General features: G+C 44.6%; 1 protein-coding gene across 1 annotated transcript in view; it reads left to right on the top strand.

Moving 5' to 3' along the window:
- The window catches only part of mboat2a (membrane bound O-acyltransferase domain containing 2a), a 140251-nt gene extending 115614 nt beyond the window's left edge, over positions 1 to 24637 (top strand). Inside the window, exons 5-13 of the mRNA XM_036962314.1 lie at positions 3992 to 4047; positions 12380 to 12434; positions 14552 to 14735; positions 16562 to 16754; positions 17281 to 17384; positions 17475 to 17539; positions 17841 to 17973; positions 21351 to 21502; positions 22284 to 24637. Coding sequence (XP_036818209.1) covers positions 3992 to 4047; positions 12380 to 12434; positions 14552 to 14735; positions 16562 to 16754; positions 17281 to 17384; positions 17475 to 17539; positions 17841 to 17973; positions 21351 to 21502; positions 22284 to 22470 — 1129 coding nt within the window. The 3' untranslated portion in view covers positions 22471 to 24637. The remainder of the gene's footprint in view (positions 1 to 3991; positions 4048 to 12379; positions 12435 to 14551; positions 14736 to 16561; positions 16755 to 17280; positions 17385 to 17474; positions 17540 to 17840; positions 17974 to 21350; positions 21503 to 22283) is intronic.
- Positions 24638 to 26282: the final 1645 nt, after the last annotated feature.

The raw sequence follows: 26282 nt of genomic DNA, 5'->3' as shown, positions 1-26282 counted from the left end.
TGGCAAAAGGTCGCAAAGTTCAAGGGGGCCGAATACTTTCGCAAGGCACTGTAGATGTTTTTTTGCGTTGGATATATTTACCATATCATATGAAGATAGAAACCTTTTACCTTATCTTTTAAGTAGACTTAATTGCAAATGATTAAATCATTCCAGTAGAAAAAAAACCCAAACCATTTAGTTAAGAATTGAATTTTAATTGAGTTGACTCTTCACATGGGATGATTTCACTGAACAACAAAAGAAAGGGAATATTGAATGATCCCCAATGATCTGTAAAATGATAGTCAAGAAACTAAAGCTTTGGTTGTCTTCCTCTCAGGCTTCCATGTCTTCTCCCTGGACTTTCTCAATGCTCACCTCTTGAACATCAGACTCTGAGGCCTCATCTTCACTGTCACTTTCCAACCTAGTTGAAGATGGCTCGTTGTCAGGTTCAAAAAGCCTCAAATTTGCCTGAATGTGTGTGTTCCCAAACAAGGTCCAGTTGCGCTCTGAGGCGGCTGATGGTGGGATTTGGAGGATGTTGGAGGCAACAGCAGGATCCACAAAGTCCCTTCCACCAGGTGGCTGATGAGATATGTTGGCACGACTGCCATATTGCATCTCCATCCCAAAGCCCTTGCTTGGAAGTGTACTTCGCCAGACTGCCAAGAACCTTGCCCTCATCCAGGCCAAGTTGGCGAGATGACACAGTAGTGATGACACCATAGGCCTCGTTGATCTCTGCACCAGACAGGATGCTCTTTCCAGCATACTTGGGGTCCAACATGTACGCTGCGGCTTGTATGGGCTTCAGGCAGAAGGGTTCATGCTTTTTGATGTGTTTCATCTGCTTGGAGCAACAGTGAAGTGGGCAGGGCAGTGTGGATTTCTTCTCTTACATCTGAACATCAGACAGGATAGCATTGTCTCCCTCAATCCATGCAATGGCTACTGCTATAGGTTTCAGGGTGCTTACCACTCTCTCCCATAATACATCATCCAGGAGGATCCTCTTGATGGCGCTGTCCATATCGGCAGACTGTTATATGGCCATTTCTAGGAGAGACTCCTTCCCCTCCAGGAGACTGTCAAACATGATGACGACAACACCACCCCGACGGGTGTTGCTGGGCTGCTTCAATGTGGTGCTCTTATTCTTCTCACTTTTCTTGGTGGGGTAGATTGCTGCTATAACTTGATGACCCTTCACATACCTAACCATTTCCTTGGCTCTCTTGTAGAGTGTATCCATTGTTTTCAGTGCCATGATGTCCCTGAGGAGCAGATTCAATGCATGAACAGCACAGCCAATGGATGTGATGTGAGGGTAGGACTCTTCCACTTGAGACCAAGCAGCCTTCATGTTCGCAGCATTGTCTGTCATCAGTACAAATACCTTCTGTGGTCCAAGGTCATTGATGACTGCCTTCAGCTCATCTGCAATGTAGAGACTGGTGTGTCTGTTGTCCCTTGCGTCTGTGCTCTTGTAGAATACTGGTTGAGGGGTAGAGATTATGTAGTTAATTATTCCTTAACCACCTATCAGAGATGATTGCAATACATTCTGCTTTCTCTATGATTTGCTTGACCTTCATTTGAACTCTGCATCCAGCAAATGAGTAGATAAAGCATGTCTGGTTGGAGGGGTGTATGCTGAGCGAAGAACATTCAGAAATCTCTTCCAATACACATTGCCTGTGAGCATCAGATGTGAACCAGCTGCATACACAGCTCGAGCAAGACATTCATCAGCATTTCTCTGACTACGTTCCTCCATTGAGTCAAAAAAACTTCTGATTCCAGGAGGACCGTGAGCTGTTGCTATCGATAAGTAGTCTGATTCATCATTTTCACCTCGAATTAGAAGTAGAGGGACTTTTGTCAAAGGGTTGCTTGTTGTGAGCGCTGAGGGAACTTTATGCACTTGGCCAGATGATTCTGCAGCTTTGTTCCATTCTTCATATTATTTGCCACAGTATTTGCAAATGTACACAGCTTTTCCTTCTACATTAGCTGCAGTGAAATGTCTCCACACATCAGATAGTGGCATTTTCCTGTAAAGATTAGAAAAAAATGAGTAAAAAAAAACCATTTCCATGTACAGATAAATAGTTAAGCAGTTATATTAAACAACTGCTTTTTGAAATGAAAAGGCTCAAGCAAGCTAAAATCCACATGGTAGCAAAAACTTACTAGCATAAATTGTTAAGAAGTTAGAAATTATTTAAACACACTTTGCTTTTGGCTACTGTTTACAAGTTAACAAAAAATATGTTCACCCAACCCAGTATTGTATTCAAAACTTACCAGAAAGCATGTAGTCCTTGGCCCAGACAGTGTAGTAGTGTGGGCTCAATAGCATCTCATTAGTGTGCAAGATCTTGAGAATCAGCTGCACATGTGATGGAAGAATGCATTGTGCATGCAGAGGGTTGCAATTCCATTGAATTGGGGATAGTTTAACTTCTTGCGTCGAGCAATCCCGTATCCGGGAGCGTAATTATAGCCTCAAGCTCATTACCATAACGCAACGTTAACTATTCATGAAAAATCGCAAATGAAATGAAATAAATATATTCACTCACAAGCTGAGCCTTTTGTTAACAACACTGTCATCTCAGATTTTCAAAATATGCTTTTCAACCATAGCTACACAAACATTTGTGTAAGAGTATTGATAGCTAGCATAGCATTAAGCCTAGCATTCAGCAGGCAACATTTTCACAAAAACAAGAAAAGCATTCACCTTTGAAGAACTTCGGATGTTTTCAATGAGGAGACTCTCAGTTAGATAGCAAATGCACATTTTTTCCAAAAATATTATTTGTGTAGGAGAAATCGCTCCGTTTTGTTCATCATGTTTGGCTAAGAAAAAACCCCCGAAAATTCAGTCATTACAACGCCAAACTTTTTCAAAATTAACTCCATAATATCGACAGAAACATGGCAAACGTTGTTTAGAATCAATCCTCAAGGTGTTTTTCACATATCTATTCGATGATAAATCATTCGTGGCAGTTGGGTTTCTCCTTGGAAGCAAACGGAAAAATACACGCAGCTGGAGATAATACACGCAATAATTGCGACGGAGGACACCAAGCGAGCACCTGGTAGATGTAGTGTAAAATGGTCAATCTTCCAATGATATGCCTACAAATACGTCACAATGCTGCAGACACCTTGGGGAAACGACAGTGTAAGCTCATTCCAGTTCCATTCACAGCCATATAAGGAGACATTGGAACACAGCGCCTTCAAAATCTGGGGCACTTCCTGTTTGAAATTTCATCTTGGTTTCGCCTGTAGCATCAGTTCTGTGGCACTCACAGATAATTTCTTTGCAGTTTAGGAAACGTCAGAGTGTTTTCTTTCCAAAGCTGTCAATTATATGCATAGTCAAGCATCTTTTCGTGACAAAATATCTTGTTTAAAACGGGAACGTTTTTCATCCAAAAATTAAGAGCGCCCCCTATATCGAAGAAGTTAACCAAAATATGCCACAAGACCTAGAATTACCTTATGTGTATCAAGTCAAACCTAATTGAATATTTGTACTTTCTCTCTGGCTTGGACGACTAGGGCCCAATCTATTCCACACAACATATCAATCTGCTACAAGCTTTGGGGTGTCATGTCATTTTGAACGACTGGTTTTTCTGTGCAACCTACAACCAATGAATCTAAACATTTTAATAAGGATAGTCTTTCACCCCACCATTCTTCTGTCACATAGTATTACATACTTGACACTGTGCCACGTCTTTAGGGCGTATACAAAAGCAGCATGGAGTCAGTCTGTTGTATTATACAGAGTGACTGGGTCTCGCTACAGCAGTCCTCCCAAATGCACCGGTAAATGAGTAATGTCTGCCTGATGGAGATGGGATGTTATCTTGTATGTGATATGGAAGGAGAAGCTCGTTCCAGTGTAGGTGAGAGCGGAGGCAGTCGGGTGACCATAAGTTGATGTGATTTTGGTTTCTCCTCTCCTGTGTTTCTCCTATAGGCCAATGATGGTCATCACTCAGAAGATCACCAGCTTGGCGTTTGAGATACACGACGGTGAGACGTGCATGTGTGTACTTGTGTGTAATGTGCGTTAACTAAGGAAGTGAGTCATGGTGAAGGAACATGTCATCGATAAAGGCTGTCACGTGGGAGTTGAGAGCAGCAGCAGATGGAGAGAGACAACACAGTGATTTTTATGCGCTCCTCGGCTTCCTTTCTGCCAGACAGCTAAAGCTATGCATAGTGAACACAATCTGCAGTCACCTTTTTTTTTTTATAGAAACACAAAGTCAGAGGGGATTTGAACGTTCCATTTGATTGTTTTGGTTTCATCTGCAAGGCCTTTTTGAAAGAGTTTCCGTCTGTCTCCTCGTCACCTTGCAGACAAATAGTTGCCTTTTTATATCCAGTTTCTCATTTTATTACTTTTAATTGAAATGAAACATTGTTTTACATTTTTAAAACCGCTCTTTGGGAACAGATTTCATAATACAGTAATTGATACATGCTTGTATTGTGAGGAATGTTTACTGTGAGCAGGGGTGGCCAACGAACTACCAGCTTCAGCAAAACATTGCTAGCGGTCTTCAGCTAACCGGTCATCAGCTAACCTTTAGCTCGGAAAGCTCTCGCCAGTTCGAACAACGCGACTCTAACCAGAGCATAACGGACCTATTTATTATTTTATTTTTCATCCCCGGATTCCCATCGCAAACGGAACATTTTGAGCTCCTGGGCTACAATATCCAGACCCACGACCGGTCCATCGATGTCACTGCATGAAGAGGAATAAACAGATACCCCCATCGCGACGTCCCCAAAGGCTAACTCTCTAGCCCTTGCTATCTCCTTGCTTGCAAATTCGGCCTGCTAACTGCTAGCTTGTTTAGCCCGGTCCGCTAACTGCTACCGTGTTTAGCACCGTCTACTAACTGTTAGCTTGTTAGCACAGGCCTGCTAACCGTCTGAATCGCCGCGTCCCAAACACTCACTGAACCCATATTTACTTTCTATCCCTTTTCGATTTTTAATTTGTTTATACCTTCCGGTAACCTGCCTCACCCAATGTGATACGGAACTGCTATTATCTTTACATTTTTAGAACACACTCAAGAACCTCCAGAAGCTAACCAGCTAACTGGCTACAAGCTATTTGGTCATTGTTAGTTTTCTAACCTGGATAACACTCGCCAGTCCAGCTTCCCTGCCCCATCCACCGCTGCCCCTTGGACACTGATCACTTGGCTACATAGCTGATGCATGCTGGACTGTCCATTAATCACGGTAATCCATTCTGCTTGTTTATGTTTTATCTGTCGGCCCCAGCCGCACTTAGGCTCTGTGTGTAGTTAATCCGACCCTCTCTGCCTAATCAATCGCCATTCTACCTGCTGTTGTTGTGCTAGCTGATTAGCTGTTGTCTCACCTACTGTTTTAGCTAGCTCTCCCAATTCAACACCTGTGATTACTGTATGCCTCGCTGTATGTCTTTCTCAAATGTCAATATGCCTTGTATACTGTTGTGCAGGTTAGTTATCATTGTTTTAGTTTACAATGGAGCCCCTAGTTCCACTCTTTATACCCCTGTTACCTCCTTTGTCCCACCCCCCACACATGCGGTGACCTCACCCATTACAACCAGCATGTCCAGAGATACAACCTCTCTCATCATCACCCAGTGCCTGGGCTTACCTCCGCTGTACCCGCACCCCACCATACCCCTGTTTGCGCATTATGCCCTGAATATATTCTACCATGCCCAGAAACCTGCTCCTCTTATTTTCTGTCCCCAACGCCCTAGGCGACCAGTTTTGATAGCCTTCAGCCGCACCCTCATACTACTCCTTCTCTGTTCCGCGGGTGATGTGGAGGTAAACCCAGGCCCTGCATGTCCCCAGGCACCCTCATTTGTTGACTTCTGTGATCGAAAAAGCCTTGGTTTCATGCATGTCAACATCAGAAGCCTCCTCCCTAAGTTTGTCTTACTCACTGCTCTAGCACACTCTGCTAACCCTGATGTCCTTGCCGTGTCTGAATCCTGGCTCAGGAAGGCCACCAAAAATTCTGAGATTTCCATACCCAACTATAACATCTTCCGTCAAGATAGAACTGCCAAAGGAGGAGGAGTTGCAGTCTACTGCAGAGATAGCCTGCAAAGTAATGTCATACTTTCCAGGTCCATACCCAAACAGTTCGAACTACTAATTTTGAAAATTACTCTCTCCAGAAATAAGTCTCTCACTGTTGCCGCCTGCTACCGACCCCCCTCAGCTCCCAGCTGTGCCCTGGACACCATTTGTGAATTGATCGCCCCCCATCTAGCTTCAGAGTTTGTTCTGTTAGGTGACCTAAACTGGGATATGCTTAACACCCCGGCAGTCCTACAATCTAAGCTAGATGCCCTCAATCTCACTCAAATCATCAAGGAACCCACCAGGTACAACCCTAACTCTGTAAACAAGGGCACCCTCATTGACGTCATCCTGACCAACTGGCCCTCCAAATACACCTCCGCTGTCTTCAACCAGGATCTCAGCGATCACTGCCTCATTGCCTGTATCCGCTATGGAGCCGCAGTCAAACGACCACCCCTCATCACTGTCAAACGCTCCCTAAAACACTTCTGTGAGCAGGCCTTTCTAATCAACCTGGCCCGGGTATCCTGGAAGGACATTGACCTCATCCCGTCAGTTGAGGATGCCTGGTCTTTCTTTAAAAGTAACTTCCTCACCATTTTAGATAAGCATGCTCCGTTCAAAAAATGCAGAACTAAGAACAGATATAGCCCCTGGTTCACTCCAGACCTGACTGCCCTCGACCAGCACAAAAACATCCTGTGGCGGACTGCACTAATATCGAACAGTCCCCGCGATATGCAACTGTTCAGGGAAGTCAGGAACCAATACACACAGTCAGTCAGGAAAGCTAAAGCCAACTTCTTCAGGCAGAAGTTTGCATCCTGTAGCTCCAACTCCAAAAAGTTCTGGGACACTGTGAAGTCCATGGAGAACAAGAGCACCTCCTCCCAGCTGCCCACTGCACTGAGGCTAGGTAACACGGTCACCACCGATAAATCCATGATTATCGAAAACTTCAACAAGCATTTCTCAACGGCTGGCCATGCCTTCCGCCTGGCTACTCCAACCTCGTCCAACAGCTCCCCCCCCCCCCGCAGCTACTCGCCCAAGCCTCTCCAGGTTCTCCTTTACCCAAATCCAGATAGCAGATGTTCTGAAAGAGCTGCAAAACCTGGACCCGTACAAATCAGCTGGGCTTGACAATCTGGACCCTCTATTCCTGAAACTATCCGCCGCCATTGTCGCAACCCCTATTACCAGCCTGTTCAACCTCTCTTTCATATCGTCTGAGATCCCCAAGGATTGGAAAGCTGCCGCAGTCATCCCCCTCTTCAAAGGGGGCGACACCCTGGACCCAAACTGTTACAGACCAATATCCATCCTGCCCTGCCTATCTAAGGTCTTCGAAAGCCAAGTCAACAAACAGATCACTGACCATCTTGAATCCCACCGTACCTTCTCCGCTGTGCAATCTGGTTTCCGAGCCGGTCACGGGTGTACCTCAGCCACGCTCAAGGTACTAAACGATATCATAACCGCCATCGATAAAAGACAGTACTGTGCAGCCGTCTTCATAGACCTTGCCAAGGCTTTCGACTCTGTCAATCACCGTATTCTTATCGGCAGACTCAGTAGCCTCGGTTTTTCGGATGACTGCCTTGCCTGGTTCACCAATTACTTTGCAGACAGAGTTCAGTGTGTCAAATCGGAGGGCATGCTGTCCGGTCCTCTGGCAGTCTCTATGGGGGTGCCACAGGGTTCAATTCTCGGGCCGACTCTTTTCTCTGTATATATCAATGATGTTTCTCATGCTGCGGGCGATTCCCTGATCCACCTCTACGCAGACGACACCATTCTATATACTTCCGGCCCGTCCTTGGACACTGTGCTATCTAACCTCCAAACGAGCTTCAATGCCATACAGCACTCCTTCCGTGGCCTCCAACTGCTCTTAAACGCTAGTAAAACCAAATGCATGCTTTTCAACCGTTCGCTGCCTGCACCCGCACGCCTGACCAGCATCACCACCCTGGATGGTTCCGACCTTGAATATGTGGACATCTATAAGTACCTAGGTGTCTGGCTAGACTCTAAACTCTCCTTCCAGACCCATATCAAACATCTCCAATCGAAAATCAAATCAAGAGTCGGCTTTCTATTCCGCAACAAAGCCTCCTTCACTCACGCCGCCAAACTTACCCTAGTAAAACTGACTATCCTACCGATCCTCGACTTCGGCGATGTCATCTACAAAATTGCTTCCAACACTCTACTCAGCAAACTGGATGCAGCTTATCACAGTGCCATCCGTTTTGTCACTAAAGCACCTTATACCACCCACCACTGCGACCTGTATGCTCTAGTCGGCTGGCCCTCGCTACATATTCGTCGCCAGACCCACTGGCTCCAGGTCATCTACAAGTCCATGCTAGGTAAAGCTCCGCCTTATCTCAGTTCACTGGTTACGATGGCAACACCCATCCGTAGCACGCGCTCCAGCAGGTGTATCTCACTGATCATCCCTAAAGCCAACACCTCATTTGGCCGCCTTTCGTTCCAGTTCTCTGTTGCCTGTGATTGGAACGAATTGCAAAAATCGCTGAAGTTGGAGACTTTTATCTCCCTCACCAACTTCAAACATCTGCTATCTGAGCAGCTAACCGATCGCTGCAGCTGTACATAGTCTATTGGTAAATAGCCCACCCATTTTCACCTACCTCATCCCCATACTGTTTTTATTTATTTATTTTTCTGCTCTTTTGCACACCAATATCTCTATCTCTACCTTTACATAACCATCTGATCATTTATCACTCCAGTGTTAATCTGCATAATTGTAATTATTTGCCTACCTTCTCATGCCTTTTGCACACAATGTATATATAGACTCCCCTTTTTTCTACTGTGTTATTGACTTGTTAATTGTTTACTCCATGTGTAACTCTGTGTTGTCTGTTCACACTGCTATGCCTTATCTTGGCCAGGTCGCAGTTGCAAATGAGAACTTGTTCTCAACTAGCCTACCTGGTTAAATAAAGGTGAAATAAAAAAAATAAAAAATAAAAATGTAAACGAGCTTATGTAAAGTTACGCGTTCTCCCTCCCTCCCTCTCCAAGTTCCTCTGTACGCCTTTTCCTCTCCCCTACACCAAATCATCCATGATGTCAGATACTGTATGCATAGAGAGGTGTGTGTGTGTGTGTGTGCTGTGAATGGGGATAACATGGCTGTACTCCCTTTGAAGTCCTGTAAAGTAGAGCGCCAGCGTTAGAAGTCGGAAGTAGCCAAACGGCCACAGCAGCTAATTAAGGATGGAGAGATGGGTGTCGGGAGGACAGGATTAGAATGAACGAGTGAACCAGAGGCTTAGGGGAGTTGAGGCTGACCAGCTCCTCCACTTCAGTCAAATACCTTCAGGTGGTGTGTGTGTGTGTGCATCCAGTGTTTTAGTTGCAGTGTAGGCTACTGATTTCTCCTCATAAGTAATGAACATCTAAGACCATACATCTATGTGATGTCACAGTGAACACTGCATGTTATTTTTCTGTCGAGGGAAGCATGTAATGCAGTGGTATTTAAACGTTTTCATTAGGGACCCCATGTTTTTCCACCAGAAATGCTGGGGACAACTTTTTTTCAACATCATTTCTGGTGACCCCAGCCCAAATCTAATGGCGTAACCGTATCATAAAAATCAACTTTCAATTCATTACATTTGTATCTATTATTAAAATAAAGTATCCAATAAACACAATTACTCAACATTTTATTTTTCAAAAACGTGTGTATATTGTCCCATGTCATCTTAAAAATACAAAAAACAAAGTATTACATGATGCGTAGTGTAATCACATAGGTGCAGAGTGGGCACCCAAGTGAATGGGAAAGGTAGGGAACGCCGACAATTTCACACTCGAGTAAAATTAAAAGATGGGCACCATCTAAAAATAGTAAATTAGACGTTGGCCATCTTTCCCATTCATTTGGGAATGAGGCATATACCAACCAGCCAGTTTATAACAGCAATAAGGCGCCTCGGGGGCTTTGTGGTATATGGCCAATATACCACGGCTAAGGGCTGTTCTTATGAACAGCGCCATGGAATATTGGCCATATATCACAAACCCCTGAGGTGCCTTATTGCTGTTATAAACTGGTTACCAATGCAAATAGAGCAGTAAAAATAAATATTCTGTCATACCCGTGGTATACGGTCTGATATACCACAGCTATCAGCATCCAGGACCAAAACGACCTGGGATATAGTAGGGGCGGCAGATAGCCTAGTGGTTAGAGCGTTGGGCCAGTAACCAAGGTTGCTGGATCAAATCCCCTTGCTGACAAGGTAAACATTTGTTCTGCCCCTGAACAAGGCATTGTTCCTCGGTAGGCCGTCATTGTAAATAAGAATTTGTTCTTAACTGACTTGCCAAGTTAAATAAAGCTTCCATTTTTAAAAAAGGAGAGAAGACTGGCTTCCACCCAAATGGCACTCTATTTCCATTGCAGTGCACTACTTCTGGTCAAAAGAACACTAAAATAACACATCCTAGATCTGAATGAATGAAATAACTTTTTTTTTTACATAGTTGAATGTGCTGACAACAAAATCACACAAAAAGTATCAATGGAAATCAAATGTATCAACCCATGGAGGTCTGGATTTGGAGTCACACTCAAAATTAAAGTGGAAAACCACACTACAGGCTGATCCAACTTTGATGTAATGTCCTTAAAACAAGTCAAAATGAGGCTCAGTAGTGTGTGACCTCCACGTGCCTGTATGACCTCCCTACAACCCTGGGCATGCTCCTGATGAGGTGGCGGATGGTCTCATGAGGGATCTCCTCCCAGACCTGGACTAAAGCATCCGCCAACTCCTGGACAGTCTGTGGTACAACGTGGCGTTGGTGGATGGAGCGAGACATGATGTCCCAGATGTGCTCAATTGGATTCAGGTCTGGGGAACGGGCGGGCCAGTCCATAGCATCAATGCCTTCCTCTTGCAGGAACTGCTGACACACTCCAGCCACATGAGGTCTAGCATTGTCTTGCATTAGGAGGAACCCAGGGCCAACCGCACCAGCATATGGTCTCACAAGGGGTCTGAGGATCTCATCTCGGTACCTAATGGCAGTCAGGCTACCTCTGGCGAGCACATGGAGGGCTGTGCGGCCCCCCAAAGAAATGCCACCCCACACCATGACTGACCCATCGCCAAACCGGTCATGCTGGAGGATGTTGCAGGCAGCAGAACGTTCTCCACGGTGTCTCCAGACTCTGTCACATGTGCTCAGTGTGAACCTGCTTTCATCTGTGATGAGCACAGGGCGCCAGTGGCGAATTTGCCAACCTTGGTGTTCTCCGGCAAATGCCAAACGTCCTGCACGGTGTTGGGCTGTAAGCACAACCCCCACCTGTGGACGTCGGGCCCTCATACCCCCCTCATGGAGTCTGTTTTGACCGTTTGAGCAGACATATCCACATTTGTGGCCTGCTGGAGGTCATTTTGCAGGGCTCTGGCAGTGCTCCTCCTGGTCCTCCTTGCACAAAGGCAGAGGTAGCGGTCCTGCTGCTGGGTTGTTGTCCTCCTACAGCCTCCTCCACGTCTCCTGATGTACTGGCCTGTCTCCTGGTAGCGCCTCCATGCTCTGGACACTACGCTGACAGACACAGCAAACCTTCTTGCCACAGCTCGCATTGATGTGTCATCCTGGATGAGCTGCACTACCTGAGCCACTTGTGTGGGTTGTAGACTCCGTCTCATGCTACCACTAGAGTGAAAGCACCGCCAGCATTCAAAAGTGACCAAAACATCAGCCAGGAAGCATAGGAACTGAGAAGTGGTCTGTGGTCACCACCTGCAGAACCACTCCTTTATTGGGGGTGTCTTGCTAATTGCCTATAATTTCCACCTGTTGTCTATTCCATTTGCACAACAGCATGTGACATTTATTGTCAATCAGTGTTGCTTCCTAAGTGGACAGTTTGATTTCACAGAAGTGTGATTGACTTGGAGTTACATTGTGTTGTTTAAGTGTTCCCTTTATTTTTTTGAGCAGTGTATATTCTACAAACCCTGGAATGAGTAGGTGTGTCTAAACTTTTGACTGGTACTGTATACCAATATTTTTTTACTCTATTGTATTGCAATCAACACCTGATGAGTAAAGAATATTTTTTCTTCAAATTGAAATGCATACACTTCTTACTTACTGTATTAGGAGTTGACTATACAGTAAAAAATAATAATTGTCAAAGGGTTGGCTTTGGTGCAGTCATGTGACCACACTCTGTGTTCCCATAGGCTTGGCGAGGAAGGAGGAACAGCTGACCCCCAGTCAGAGATGCCTAGCTGTAAGGTATGTGATCCAGGTATGTTTTTACTCTCCCAGCTGGACTAGAGACAGTTCTACTGCCGTACTCAAAGCTAGGTATTAAAATGCTTACTGGGGATGTTTTATTTTCTTCGATTTTGACCATTTTAAAGCACAATACAACCACACGTGGACACTGCATTTAAAAATCACAGAGGATGACAATTGTATTTCCTTTTGGGTCCCCTTATAAATACATCAAAACTAAATGTATACACCAGATTATAACATTAAATGTCCAATGATGTTTGTTCTGCTTCTTTATTGGGTCTCTTCTTTCTCTCCCATTGTAACAAACGGGGGTCTTTTTTTCAACTTCTACTCTGATTCTACAATAATATTGAGTGAGAATATCGAATGCTTTGGACACAAGGAAAGATTGTGTCCAGCACCATGCAAAATGTAGCTCACAACGGCATATTTGCTTCTAAAAGAGGAATAAGATGGAAATGATTGCCTCTGGAGGAATCTTAGAATATTGTATTTTCTTCTCATGAAATGACTGAGTACAGAATGCTCTCGGTATCAACAATAATTAGTGGTTATTATGACTTAAACACCCCACGGCTCCTCTGTCACAGGGGCTGTGAAGGAGTTTGTATCCCTGCTCCCCCCTCACATTTTGATATGCAACCTAATTCAGTGATTGTCATGAATTTTGAGTTGACGATTAGGCTATTTCTGTTTTTATATTTTACTGTAAAAATAGGGGTCTAGAATTAGATTTTTTTTTTTGTTCAATATAGATGAATTTGCTTCAATAGAGATCAATCTTTATATGCACTAATATATATTGTGGAAACTCTGAACACATTACCTAGATCGCTAACTCTAAATATAACACCTACTGCTAGTAGCCATGTATTCATCTAACAATGAATGTAATGTCCTGAAAAAAACGGGGCCTAGTGCACTTGCGATAGCCAATGCTCAATTTCGCGTGTTCTGTATTTTGAGCTCAATAATGATCGTTGAGAAATAGAGACCATCCTCTCTTTAATATGGACAACTAGATACTTCCACGGCTGTTCTTTTTCTTCTTCTCAGAATTGCATTTTGAAATGCAATCACAAGGGGCACACGAGGTGGGGGAGAGTGTGTGTTAGGCTTGCTCATTACAGCAGCCAGGCACAGCGGCAGGGCAGAAACTTTCAGTACAGGAATCATGACGATAATGCAGTTTGTTTAACCTGCCCCCCCCCCCCTCCCCTCCCCCCCCAAGAAATAGGACATTTTCATTGAAGTGACCAGGTAGAATGTAAAGCATTCGCAGCCGTGTGAACAGCTAAAAATGTAACTGGGCTAAGTTAAAGGGTCGCAGAATGTGACTAAATGGTTGCAGTTTGGAGCCCTGCAGTCAGGAAGCTGTAAGAGACCAAGGAGTTTATACAATGGGACCACCAACTACTGTGTGAAAGGAATTTAATCTAAGAGTCGTTTTGGCACTACTTTAACAATATCTGTGCAAGTTTAGTAGGACATTGAACAAGTCGTCCTTGAAAAAAAAACAACCAGAAAATGACACATCGTTGTCAAATCAGTCTTGTGAAGTACATTAGGAGTTAAGAAACATGCTTTACGTATGTCATCTGCTGATGTGACCCCTAACACCTCAACTACAGTGCAACCTAGCCAACCCTTTGGCCGAAACACCTTGGTTATTGTGATTTTGCTGCTTGCCCTTGAGACAAACCCCAACTTTGCTGTACCTCCACCACCACACTCAACAGCTTGCACGTTGCAGGGAAAGGCCTCACTTCCTCCCTGCAAAGAGCCAGACAGACGCAAATGGGCGTTCACTATCGCCATGCTAGAATGCTACGCCAAAAGTGCTGACGCATGTGCTACTTGTTTCTAAACCTAGGGTCAAAGCCGGGGTAGGGGTAATGTTACCTACTTACCGTGCTAAAAGACACATGGATAGAAACGAGACGAGGGTAACGTTAGATGGAAGGGAGGTTCGAGCGCTCCGAGAACGCCGTCCAGCACGTTCACGTTTTCTAGCGTGGTCAATAGAGACGACCCTCCGCTTGACCGCTGACGGCTGCCTCTCTTTGACATCTGTCTAACGTCTCATCCGTTGTCTCGTCCTCTTCCCCCAGGAAGATGCCCAGTCTGCTGGAGTACCTGAGCTACAACTGTAACTTCATGGGCATCCTGGCCGGGCCCACCTGCTCCTACAACGACTACATGGCCTTCATCGAGGGCACGGCCTACCAGCCTCGCCACCTGGAGGCCAACGGGACGGAGAACGGGAAGTACAAGCATACGGAGCCCTCGCCCAAGGTACCACAATGCCAGAGCTCCCTGAAGCAGGATGAACCAGGATGAAACTAGTAGAATAGGAAAGATACTTTGTCCATTTTTTGTCTTCAACTCTGGTCCTGGGTTTTGCTCTAGTCCAGTCCTAGCATACCTGGGCTTGAGGATTAGGTGAGTCGTTGAACTAGTTGTCTTAGTGCTGGACTGGAGCAAATGCCTGCGCAGCCTATATTTCTAGGAAGAGTTGGTGATCATTGGTAGTGTGAGTTGGCGATCATTGGTAGTGTGAGTTGGCGATCATTGGTAGTGTGCGTTGGTGATCATTGGTAGTGTGCGTTGGCGATCATTGGTAGTGTGAGTTGGCGATCATTGGTAGTGTGAGTTGGCGATCATTGGTAGTGTGCGTTGGCGATCATTGGTAGTGTGAGTTGGCGATCATTGGTAGTGTGAGTTGGCGATCATTGGTAGTGTGAGTTGGCGATCATTGGTAGTGTGCGTTGGCGATCATTGGTAGTGTGCGTTGGCGATCATTGGTAGTGTGCGTTGGCGATCATTGGTAGTGTGAGTTGGCGATCATTGGTAGTGTGAGTTGGCGATCATTGGTAGTGTGAGTTGGCGATCATTGGTAGTGTGAGTTGGCGATCATTGGTAGTGTGAGTTGGCGATCATTGGTAGTGTGAGTTAGGGCGTAGTACGTAGTGAATAAACAGTCATGGTAAAGTGTGTATTTGTATTTATTAGGGATTACTATTCCTGAGGTCCAAACACATTAAGGCACTTACATCACACACACAACAAAAGCTAAAACAGTACATCATATAACATTTGGTACCCCACTACATATCTACAATACAACATGTTTAATGCAACAATATTACAATGTACGTGTGTGTGCGTGTCTCTCGTCACAGTCACTGCTGTAATGTGACATGGAACTTTGACCAGGAAAAACTCCAGGCCCTAGTTATGCCGTCTTGTAGTTCAGAATGGAAACACTGTGCTTTTCATGCCTAAAGCGAGAACAACAAGTACCACAGTCCTTTTGTCTAGAAATTCAGCTGTCATTCCAATGAATTCAACTACAGATGCTGAAAAGTTCAGATGAGACACCACCAGACAGTCAGCGTTTTATCCTCCTCCTAATCCCCGTGATGGTGTTATCACCAGGTTACCAGACTAGACTGAGGAACTCCGAGCCTGCGTGTCAATGAAGGAGCTTATTTTGCCTGATAACCGCCAATGAATTCAGTCTTTCCTGATAATGTTTGGTTTCACGGGTAGAAGAAAAATGCCCTCTTACTCTGTGTGTGTGTGTGTGCTCGTGTGTGTCCACCACAACAATGATAATCAATCCCATGACCTACAATCCATATAATGTGTTGTTTCCTCGGTAAGATTTTAATCACAACCCAAATAAGCTTTTACATCAGGAAGGGACACAATACAAGCCGTGCTAAATATAGACTTCTCAGACAGCCTCGCTGAAGTGTCACTTTTTTTTACAAGTGAATTTACAGGCTAATCTTGAACAGAGGTGGCAATTCAAGACGGCAAAACACAAAAGCTGCAACACAACATGTCCAATATTTCCTGCTGTTGTACATTATGGGATAGGCCTATACCTGTCAAGTTCCTCACACCCCCCCCCCCCCCCCAAGCTGATATTTCTGACGTTAACTATTGACTATAGTATTCAAATTCTCACACATCTACGGTAAATTGACTTTAAAAAAAAATGTTAACCCTAGTTTGCAGGTATAATCGATTTATCTGGTTAAAATGCTTCTTAAGACTGTCATAAGCTTGCATGACCTCCGTATGTCTTAAAATCATCCGTTTTGCATTCACAGAACAACGTGATCTCCAAGCTGTGCACTTGTGCCATCTCCCTGGCTGTCTTCCTGTCCGTGTCGAAGATCTTTCCTGTGGAGCGCTCCATCGACGACAAGTTCATGGCCTCTACCCCCTTCATCCTCCAGGTCCTCTACCTGTACCTCTCCATGCTGGCCACCCGGCCCAAGTACTACTTCATTTGGACCCTGTGTGAGTGCACCTGAATATTATTCACGTGACTAAATGTGAAGTTTAAAAAAAAAACATGTTTTTCTTGGGAGGTCATTTGGGATTTGAAGGCTGTTGGGGGATAATTATATGGGTGCTGCTTTATTTAACTAGGTAGGTCAATTAAGAACACATTTTTATTTACAATGATGGCCTGGCCAGAGGCCTTGTGGTGCAGGGATTAAAAGTGTAAGACAAGATGGACGACAGACCTTTTGGGCATTTGAAGGCTGTTGGGGGAGAATTATGTGGGTGCTGGCCACCCCATATAACAAATCAGGGTGACATTGCCTCGGATAGTGGTCCTTCTAAAGTCACACAAAAAACTTGGGCTACTTTTTTGAGTTGTGTTACACTGCCCTCCTGTGGCAATGTGGAGAACAATACCCCCGAAGAGCCTAGTACAGTCAAACGAAATGGTCTTGTCAGTAAGGGATAATGTTATTCTTTGTTGGCCTCTGCAATTCTGCCTGGTAACTTTTCGTTTGTTTTTTTCCCCATTGGACAGCTGATGCCATCAACAACGCTGCAGGCTTCGGCTTCAATGGCTACAACAAAGATGGCACACCAAGATGGGACCTGATATCCAATTTGAGAATACTGGACATTGAGGTAAGCCTTTAAAAAAATATATTATTCACATTTCACTAGTACTGTAGAAGTAGGCTACATTCACTACTTCAACAACCACTCTCTTTCCAGTTTGCCACCAGTTTCAAGATGTTCCTCGACAACTGGAATATCCAGACGGCGCTTTGGCTCAAAAGGTAAAATGCATCATAAACCAGATTACGTTGTACTATCGCACAACAGTAGTCGTGTGTGTGTGTACATAGTAGATATACCGTCATGTAGATTGTACAATCACAGATAGTAGGCTTATATCAGTAGTAATGCTGATAAATGCACTGAATCTGCTAGCGTCTGGGCCATTCTCTACACGGGGTTGGGATGCTAGTGTGCTAATGCTAGATCTGCATCATGTGCAGTCAGGCTGCGATTTTAGTCTTGTAATTAGCATTAGCGGGGATGCTAATGCTATATCTGTGCCATGTCTGTCTTCAACAGGGTGTGTTATGAGCGCTGTCCCATCAACCCCACGGCGGCCACCTTCCTACTGTCGGCCATGTGGCACGGAGTGTACCCCGGGTACTACCTCACCTTTCTCACGGGCATTGGCATGACCATGGCAGCACGGACAGTGAGTAAACAGCCAACACAGCTGGTGTTACTGACCTGGAATCATACCTGGGGTTGTCTGCACACCTCAACTGCATTACCTCTTTCAGCTGGCATTTTATTATGATCCCCATTAGCGGTTGCAAAAGCAGCAGCTACTCTTCCTGGGGTCCACACCGAACATGACATATTAACAGCAGAACATTAACAGCTCAAGGACAGTAATGTCCTTGAGCTGTTCTTATCTGTTAATGTTTTGTAATATAAAAAATATAAAAAAAGTTACAAGTAGCCTTTCATATCACTATCAATACACACAAACTATCTAGGTCCAATAGGGGAGAGGCGTTGTGCCGTGAGGTGTTGCGTTATCTGTCTTTTGAAACCAGGTTTGCTGTTCATTTGAGCAATATGAGATGGAACAGAGTTCCATGCAATAATGGCTCTATATAATACTGTACGCTTTCTTGAATTTGTTCTGGATTTGGGGACTGTGAAAAGACACCTGGTGGCATGTCTGGTGGGGTAAGTGTGTGTGTGTGTGTGTCAGAGCTGTGTGTAGTTGACTATGCAAACAATTTGGGATTTTCAACACAATGTTTCTTATATAAAGAAGTGATGCAGTCAGTCTGTCCTCAACTCTTAACCAAGAGCGGCTGGCATATATAGTATTTATATCAGACCTCTGATTACAATGAAGAGCAAGACGTGCCGATCTGTTCTGGGCCAGCTGCAGCGATAGTGTCCATTATGTAATAGTGCCCTGTATAGTAATAATAGCAGAGGTAAGGCGTGATAGTGTCCTGTATAGTAATAATAGCAGAGGTAAGGCGTGATAGTGTCCAGCTGCAGCGATAGTGTCCAGCATAGTAATAATAGCAGAGGTAAGGCGTGATAGTGTCCTGTATAGTAATAATAGCAGAGGTAAGGCGTGATAGTGTCCTGTATAGTAATAATAGCAGAGGTAAGGCGTGATAGTGTCCTGTATAGTAATAATAGCAGAGGTAAGGCGTGATAGTGTCCAGCATAGTAATAATAGCAGAGGTAAGGCGTGATAGTGTCCTGTATAGTAATAATAGCAGAGGTAAGGCGTGATAGTGTCCAGCATAGTAATAATAGCAGAGGTAAGGCGTGATAGTGTCCTGTATAGTAATAATAGCAGAGGTAAGGCGTGATAGTGTCCTGTATAGTAATAATAGCAGAGGTAAGGTGTGATAGTGTCCTGTATAGTAATAATAGCAGAGGTAAGGCGTGATAGTGTCCTGTATAGTAATAATAGCAGAGGTAAGGCGTGATAGTGTCCAGCATAGTAATAATAGCAGAGGTAAGGCGTGATAGTGTCCTGTATAGTAATAATAGCAGAGGTAAGGCGTGATAGTGTCCTGTATAGTAATAATAGCAGAGGTAAGGTGTGATAGTGTCCTGTATAGTAATAATAGCAGAGGTAAGGCGTGATAGTGTCCTGTATAGTAATAATAGCAGAGGTAAGGCGTGATAGTGTCCAGCATAGTAATAATAGCAGAGGTAAGGCGTGATAGTGTCCTGTATAGTAATAATAGCAGAGGTAAGGCGTGATAGTGTCCTGTATAGTAATAATAGCAGAGGTAAGGTGTGATAGTGTCCTGTATAGTAATAATAGCAGAGGTAAGGCGTGATAGTGTCCTGTATAGTAATAATAGCAGAGGTAAGGCGTGATAGTGTCCAGCATAGTAATAATAGCAGAGGTAAGGCGTGATAGTGTCCTGTATAGTAATAATAGCAGAGGTAAGGCGTGATAGTGTCCAGCATAGTAATAATAGCAGAGGTAAGGCGTGATAGTGTCCTGTATAGTAATAATAGCAGAGGTAAGGCGTGATAGTGTCCTGTATAGTAATAATAGCAGAGGTAAGGTGTGATAGTGTCCAGCTGCAGCTTAACTAGGACTTTCCTCTAAGCACTGGACCACACGACTGGACAATAATCAAGATAAGACAAAACTAGGGCCTGCAGCACTTGCTTTTTGGAGTGTGGTGCCACAATATTGTGATCCCTGCATCCAACGGGTACGGATACAGCTTCAGAACAAGGTTCTACAGTAAAAATGTGATCGATACATGTGGTTGATCTTGTTCCTGTGGTGTTTGTAAACACCCTGGTAGGTTGATGAATAACCTGAACCAGATTATAGGTACTGGTTAAACCCTCGGTGTCATGTCTAGGCGCGAACACGAGTTCTGGGGTATTAGGCAGGATTCCATGGGTTGTCAGTACAACTCTAAACTCCGTTAGCCCTTTGAGCTAAAGCCGAGGTGTTACCTCTGGCAAAACCAGAATTCCTCAGGTGTCACGCAAGGTCACAAAAGCACATAACTGATGTCTTTTAGCTGGTGTTGCCCCCATCTCGTTCCTCAATGCATTTGTCACAGTCACCATTAGCGACAAAACAGACCTTAAATTTGATAAACATGCCACCATTTTACTTTTATTGTTATGTAAAGACAGCAGAGAGGTGACACGGGGGGAGACAGAGCCGTGACCCTGTTCTTATTTTAACGAGAGACTATAGAACGACAGACCCTGGGCACTGTCCGCTCGGATCTAAAGCTCATACCCCACAGTGGTTGTGTGGGTGGGAGTCTGCTTTACGCATGAGCAATACGCCAGCCAGGGTGTGTGTCGCAGTATGATAGAGCCCGAGATCACAGGGTAATGGACAGACGGATCCCCACGGAGAGTCCTAGAGGATAGAAAGAGAACCTCTCCTCAATACGCGGCTCCCATTCTCCCTCTCATCACATCTAGGAATAACACCATCACAAGATGTCACGATACACAGAACTAGAGGGACTTTTTTTTTTTTACGGTTCCCTATCTGAAAGTGTGCACTTTGCACTCACCCTCATGGATTCATTTAAGCATTGGATTTGGTGTAAGCATGGGAGTTTTCATGCGTCATGTTTGTTAGGCCAGTGCATTCTCGTACAAACCACGGGGGGGGGGGGGGGGGGGGGGGTGAATGAGTGAGAACGGTAGCGAGACTCAGCCATGTCCTGAAAAACTATTTCAGAAAGACGAAGCTCTACTTTTTGAGATTCATATCGTTACTCTAAATGCAGGACGTGGTTGAGTTATGCACTAATGATAAAGTACATTGCTTCTGTCCATGTAAGGTAAAGAACGGGGTCAGTAAACCTCTTGTTGGGCAATTTATAATGGCTACAACATGCCTGAAAGTCTGAAAGCTGATTTTGTTTCTGTGCCTTCACTGATGGGTCTATCGTTTAGTCTCTAACCTCCATCACATCTTCTCTACAAGTGTTTTAGTTTTTACTTTCTGCATCTTAAAGTCAATGCAACATAATGATGTGAGGCGTTTGCTGTGGGACCGATTCACAATGTATTCCTTTGGCTCACTTCCAGCTTAGACATAACATCAAACCGTACTTCCTGGGTTCCACGACACACAAGAGCGTCTACGATGTCATCACGTGGGCAGGGACTCAGGTCGCCATCTGCTACACGGTTGTGCCATTCGTCCTATTGGCCGTTGGGCCGTCACTCAAGTTCTACAGGTGAGTGACATGACTGATTCCACATGCATCATGTAAGAAGTTGTTATATTTAACAATGTAGGCCTAATTTTCAAAACAGTAACTTTTATTAATACATGTGTAGACTACAAAGGTGACATACTGTGTTGGGTCCTGGGAAGCACCACCAAGTTCAAAACCTCTCCTGATTTTTATGGGACATTTTTACAAACGCCTGTTTAAAAAGGCAGGCCAATAAAACGAGTGAGCACGGCACAGATGGGCACACGGCCCTAGGTCTTTCCCCTTTAGTGTCCAACTGTTAACAAGACCAGTTAATGACTAGAAGACGGGGATGATTCACACGGAGAAATAAGAGGGGCTTTATGCATTCAGAGCACTCCAGTAAAATGGAGGCAAATATTCTGTATCATCTGCCAGGTTGAGGAGCGTATAAAACCCAGTCATTAAACAGGAGAGTTTGGGGACGGCTGGCTGCTGAAAAGGAAGGAAGGACTGGACCTTGAGGACATAGTGTTCCCATAATCAGAGATATAAAACTCAGGATTTTCTATCCCGTTAGGATTAGCTAGAATAACTTGTTGGGACCCGTAATGAGTCCATATCATTTGTATTCACAATGACATTTTGCAAACTCTTCTGGAATCTTTACGCCACATAGAAAACTGTCCTCGGCATGCTCTTTCCCGGGGCTTAGGCCTGGATTTGTGTTTCGTGACAAATGCATTTGTGAAGAGTGCTATACTGAACAGATGACATTGGATTGATTTGATTACTTCACTGATTGATTTTCTCTCGCCAGGTCATGGTACTACTGCATACACATAGCATGCCTGCTGCTGGTGTTAGCCCTTCCAGTGAAGCCATGGCACCTCCGCGCCAAGGAGGAGCAACCGCAGCAGAACAGCCTACAGGGGGGGTTGACCGGAGACCACAACAGCCACTCCATCACAGACAACAACTGCAACCAGAAACACAAAGCCACATGAGACCCGGGAGGAAGCCCCTCCACCCCACACCTTAAGAGCTCAAACAACCGGCACAGAGAGAAACAAACTCTGTGCGAACACTGAGACAAAGTGCAGCGATTCTTTGAGACCACAAAGAACCAAAAAATTGACAGGAACACCGGAATAACAGACAATAACAAACTCAGTTTAACAACAACCCATCAAACCTTCCAGTAGCGAGGAACGACAGCAAACCACGCTTTGGAGAAATATGAAGTAACGAGAAGAATGGATAGAGAAATATCCGAGGGCCACTAAACGGCTAGGATCTAATGAGTGATAATAATGACATTAGCGATGATGCTAACGGTGCAATGCTAAATGACAGAATGCCGAAGAGTGCAAAGCTGACTGAAGTTTCCTTACCTCTATGTATTGCTAACAAGTTAGCGGCTAGGTTTGGTGCAGATTCTGCAGGGTGAGAAAGGTTGTGTGGAGGGGGAGAGCTTGTGGCATTGGGAAATGAAGGAGTTGCAGTTTGACCTCGAGTGTAGAGGGCGCTATACAGGCTAGGGTATCGAGAGGATTTTTGTCAGGGTAGGAAAACGATGTGACCTCTACTAGGAAAAGAGGTGTAATAGAAATATGAAATAACTTTTTTTTGTCAGATGCCAACTACAAGCAGGCCTTAGGATCCTCTAAACATTGTTTGATTGCTGTCACTTTTCTTTTGATTTACTGTCACCTTTTTTGTAGCTGCTGCTTTTTTTGGAATGATACTCGTTCTTTAGAGGGTTAATTCACGGTAATTGATTAAGGGCTTTTTTGACATGGGGTTAATTCTGTGTAGCTTCCTTGTTTTCCTACTGTATCTGATTACAAACTGTAGGTTTCCTCTCGGTTCATATGTCTTGCCTACTTCTGTAACATCAGTTACAAAGTTCAGTTCTGTTTAACTGGTTTGAAATCCTCATGTAGGCTTCTAGTTTTACTATGATCTCAAGTGGAAATCTCCATCTAGATTCGTTTTCGAATCCATCGCCTCAATGAAATGGAACAAACTGTATTGTTTGTGACCTAATCACTCGTGGACAGACTGACCAAATGATGCAAGATTTTAGTTCTGGGTTAACCAAGATTATTTGACCTTACTGTATGAGTAATTGGATATACTGTAGGATGTAACGTTTACTATCACAATACAAATGCAGCTGATTTTAGATTAATATGAATGACCTTTAGTAACACAGGTTGGGAAAATATGTAATTGACATAATTGGAAAACAAACATAACAATTCTTACGCTCCAATCGTGAACCCTAACTTGTATGCTCGCTTGTCTTGTGACCCTCTTAATCAACAAATATTTCAAGCCAGTTCCCAGACATGAGCCACAACCCAAGAGGTTCCCTCGTTCTAGTAATGTAGAAAACACTGGTGTACTAGAGTTCTATCAGGTGGGTCCAACCAACTCTTCCATGAGGTGGGGTGTTAATTGTGGTGCAGAGGACAGCCCATGAGCATACCCTACACGTCCTGATTAAATGTTCCACAGTGCCCTGTTTCTGGAGAGGTATGGCACATTCCATCTCATACAGTACAGGCAGGCATAGATGTGCCATAGCCACATCTTTTGGACCACACACACCATTCATTAGCTGGTAAGAGTTGGATAAGTACTGTAGTACAACCAAGAGGGGAGCCAATGGACCAGTTTAGGGGTTTATTTTGTGATGAGTAACAACCATGCAGCAGATTTGAGTTTCCAAATGTAATCTTTCCCTAACGTGCACACTGTACTCCTGCCATAAATGTGTGTATGTGATTTTTAAATGTTCCTGTGGTCTAAGTGTATTTGTAGTCAAGGTATAAATGCCAGAGGGGAAAGGTGTGCCATCTTTACCAGCAAGTTGATAATTGCACTGCATGGCCACCCAAAACTAGCCCGGTGAAACCAGACGTAACACTACGCTCACCATAGCTTGTGTATTATTCAGTCTGGTTTAACTAAGCTACCCCAAACCAGCAGATCAATGCTAACTGCTCCATATGTCCAAAGTGCCGTGTGTGTGTGTGTGAAAGCATAATGGTTATTTTTGTGTCAAGAAAGAAGAAACTTATGGAAAGATTTGTATAATGGTACTTAACTGATTTATGTCAAAGGGAAATTATTTTTTAAATACTAATACAGAGATTTTAAACCAGAGTTCTCCCTCGCCTTCTTTTGCACCTTTGGTTGGAATGTGAAGTACTACACTGCTCAAAAAAATAACAAAATATTCTCATTAAATAATTCTCTTTACATAGTTGAATGTGCTGACAACATAATCACACAAATTATCAATGGAAATCAAATTTATCAACCCATGGAGGTCTGGATTTGGAGTCACACTCAAAATTAAAGTGGAAAACCACACTACAGGCTGACGTAATGTCCATAAAACAAGTCAAAATGAGGCTCAGTAGTGTGTATGACCTCCCTACAACGCCTGGGCATGCTCCTGATGAGGTGGCGGATGGTTTCCTGAGGGATCTCCTCCCAGACCTGGACTAAAGCATCCGCCAACTCCTGGACAGTCTGTGGTGCAACGTTGGTGGATGGAGCGAGACATGATGTCCCAGATGTGCTCAATTGGATTCAGGTCTGGGGAACGGACGGGCCAGTCCATAGCATCAATGCCTTCCTCTTGCAGGAACTGCTGACACACTCCAGCAAAATGAGGTCTAGCATTGTCTTGCATTAGGAGGAACCCAGGGCCAACCGCACCAGCATATGGTCTCACAAGGGGTCTGAGGATCTCATCTCGGTACCTAATGGCAGTCAGGCTACCTCTGGCGAGCACATGGAGGGCTGTGCGGCCCCCCAAAGAAATGCCACCCCACACCATGACTGACCCACCGCCAAACCGGTCATGCTGGAGGATGTTGCAGGCAGCAGAACGATCTCCACGGCGTCTCCAGACTCTGTCACGTGTGCTCAGTGTGAACCTGCTTTCATCTGTGAAGAGCACAGGGCGCCAGTGGCGAATTTGCCAATCTTGGTGTTCTCTGGCAAATGCCAAACGTCCTGCAGTGTTGGGCTGTAAGCACAACCCCCACCTGTGAACGTCGGGCCCTCATGGAGTCTGTTTCTGACCGTTTGAGCAGACACATGCACATTTGTGACCTGCGGGAGGTCATTTTGCAGGGCTCTGGCAGTGCTCCTCCTTGCACAAAGGCGGAGGTAGCGATCCTGCTGCTGGGTTGTTGCCCTCCTACGGCCTCCTCCACGTCTCCTGATGTACTGGCCTGTCTCCTGGTAGTGCCTCCATGCTCTGGACACTACGCTGACAGACACAGCAAACCTTCTTGCCACAGCTCGCATTGATGTGCCATCCTGAATGAGCTGCACTACCTGAGCCACTTGTGTGGGTTGTAGACTCATTCACATGCTACCACTAGAGTGAAAGCACCGCCAGCATTCAAAAGTGACCAAAACATCAGCCAGGAAGCATAGGAACTGAGAAGTGGTCTGTGGTCACCACCTGCAGAACCACTCCTTTATTGGGGGTGTCTTGCTAATTGCCTATAATTTCCACCTGTTGTCTATTCCATTTGCACAACAGCATGTGAAATGTATTGTCAACCAGTGTTGCTTCCTAAGTGGACAGTTTGATTTCACAGAAGTGTGATTGACTTGGAGTTACATTGTGTTGTTTAAGTGTTCCCTTTATTTTTTTGAGCAGTGTATATGGGGAAGAAGCCAAGAAAGGGATGGAGAGTGAGAGTGAGGATAGAAATATTTCATCCATGTGGAATTATTGGAAGGGGTTTGTTTTAGGGTTCATCTAATAGTCTAACATGGATTACTT

The sequence above is a fragment of the Oncorhynchus mykiss genome, chromosome 25 (genome assembly GCF_013265735.2).
Source record: "Oncorhynchus mykiss isolate Arlee chromosome 25, USDA_OmykA_1.1, whole genome shotgun sequence".
Lineage (NCBI taxonomy): Eukaryota > Metazoa > Chordata > Actinopteri > Salmoniformes > Salmonidae > Oncorhynchus > Oncorhynchus mykiss.
Note: the sequence above shows the minus strand (reverse complement) of the source record. Positions and strands in the feature narration are given on the sequence as shown.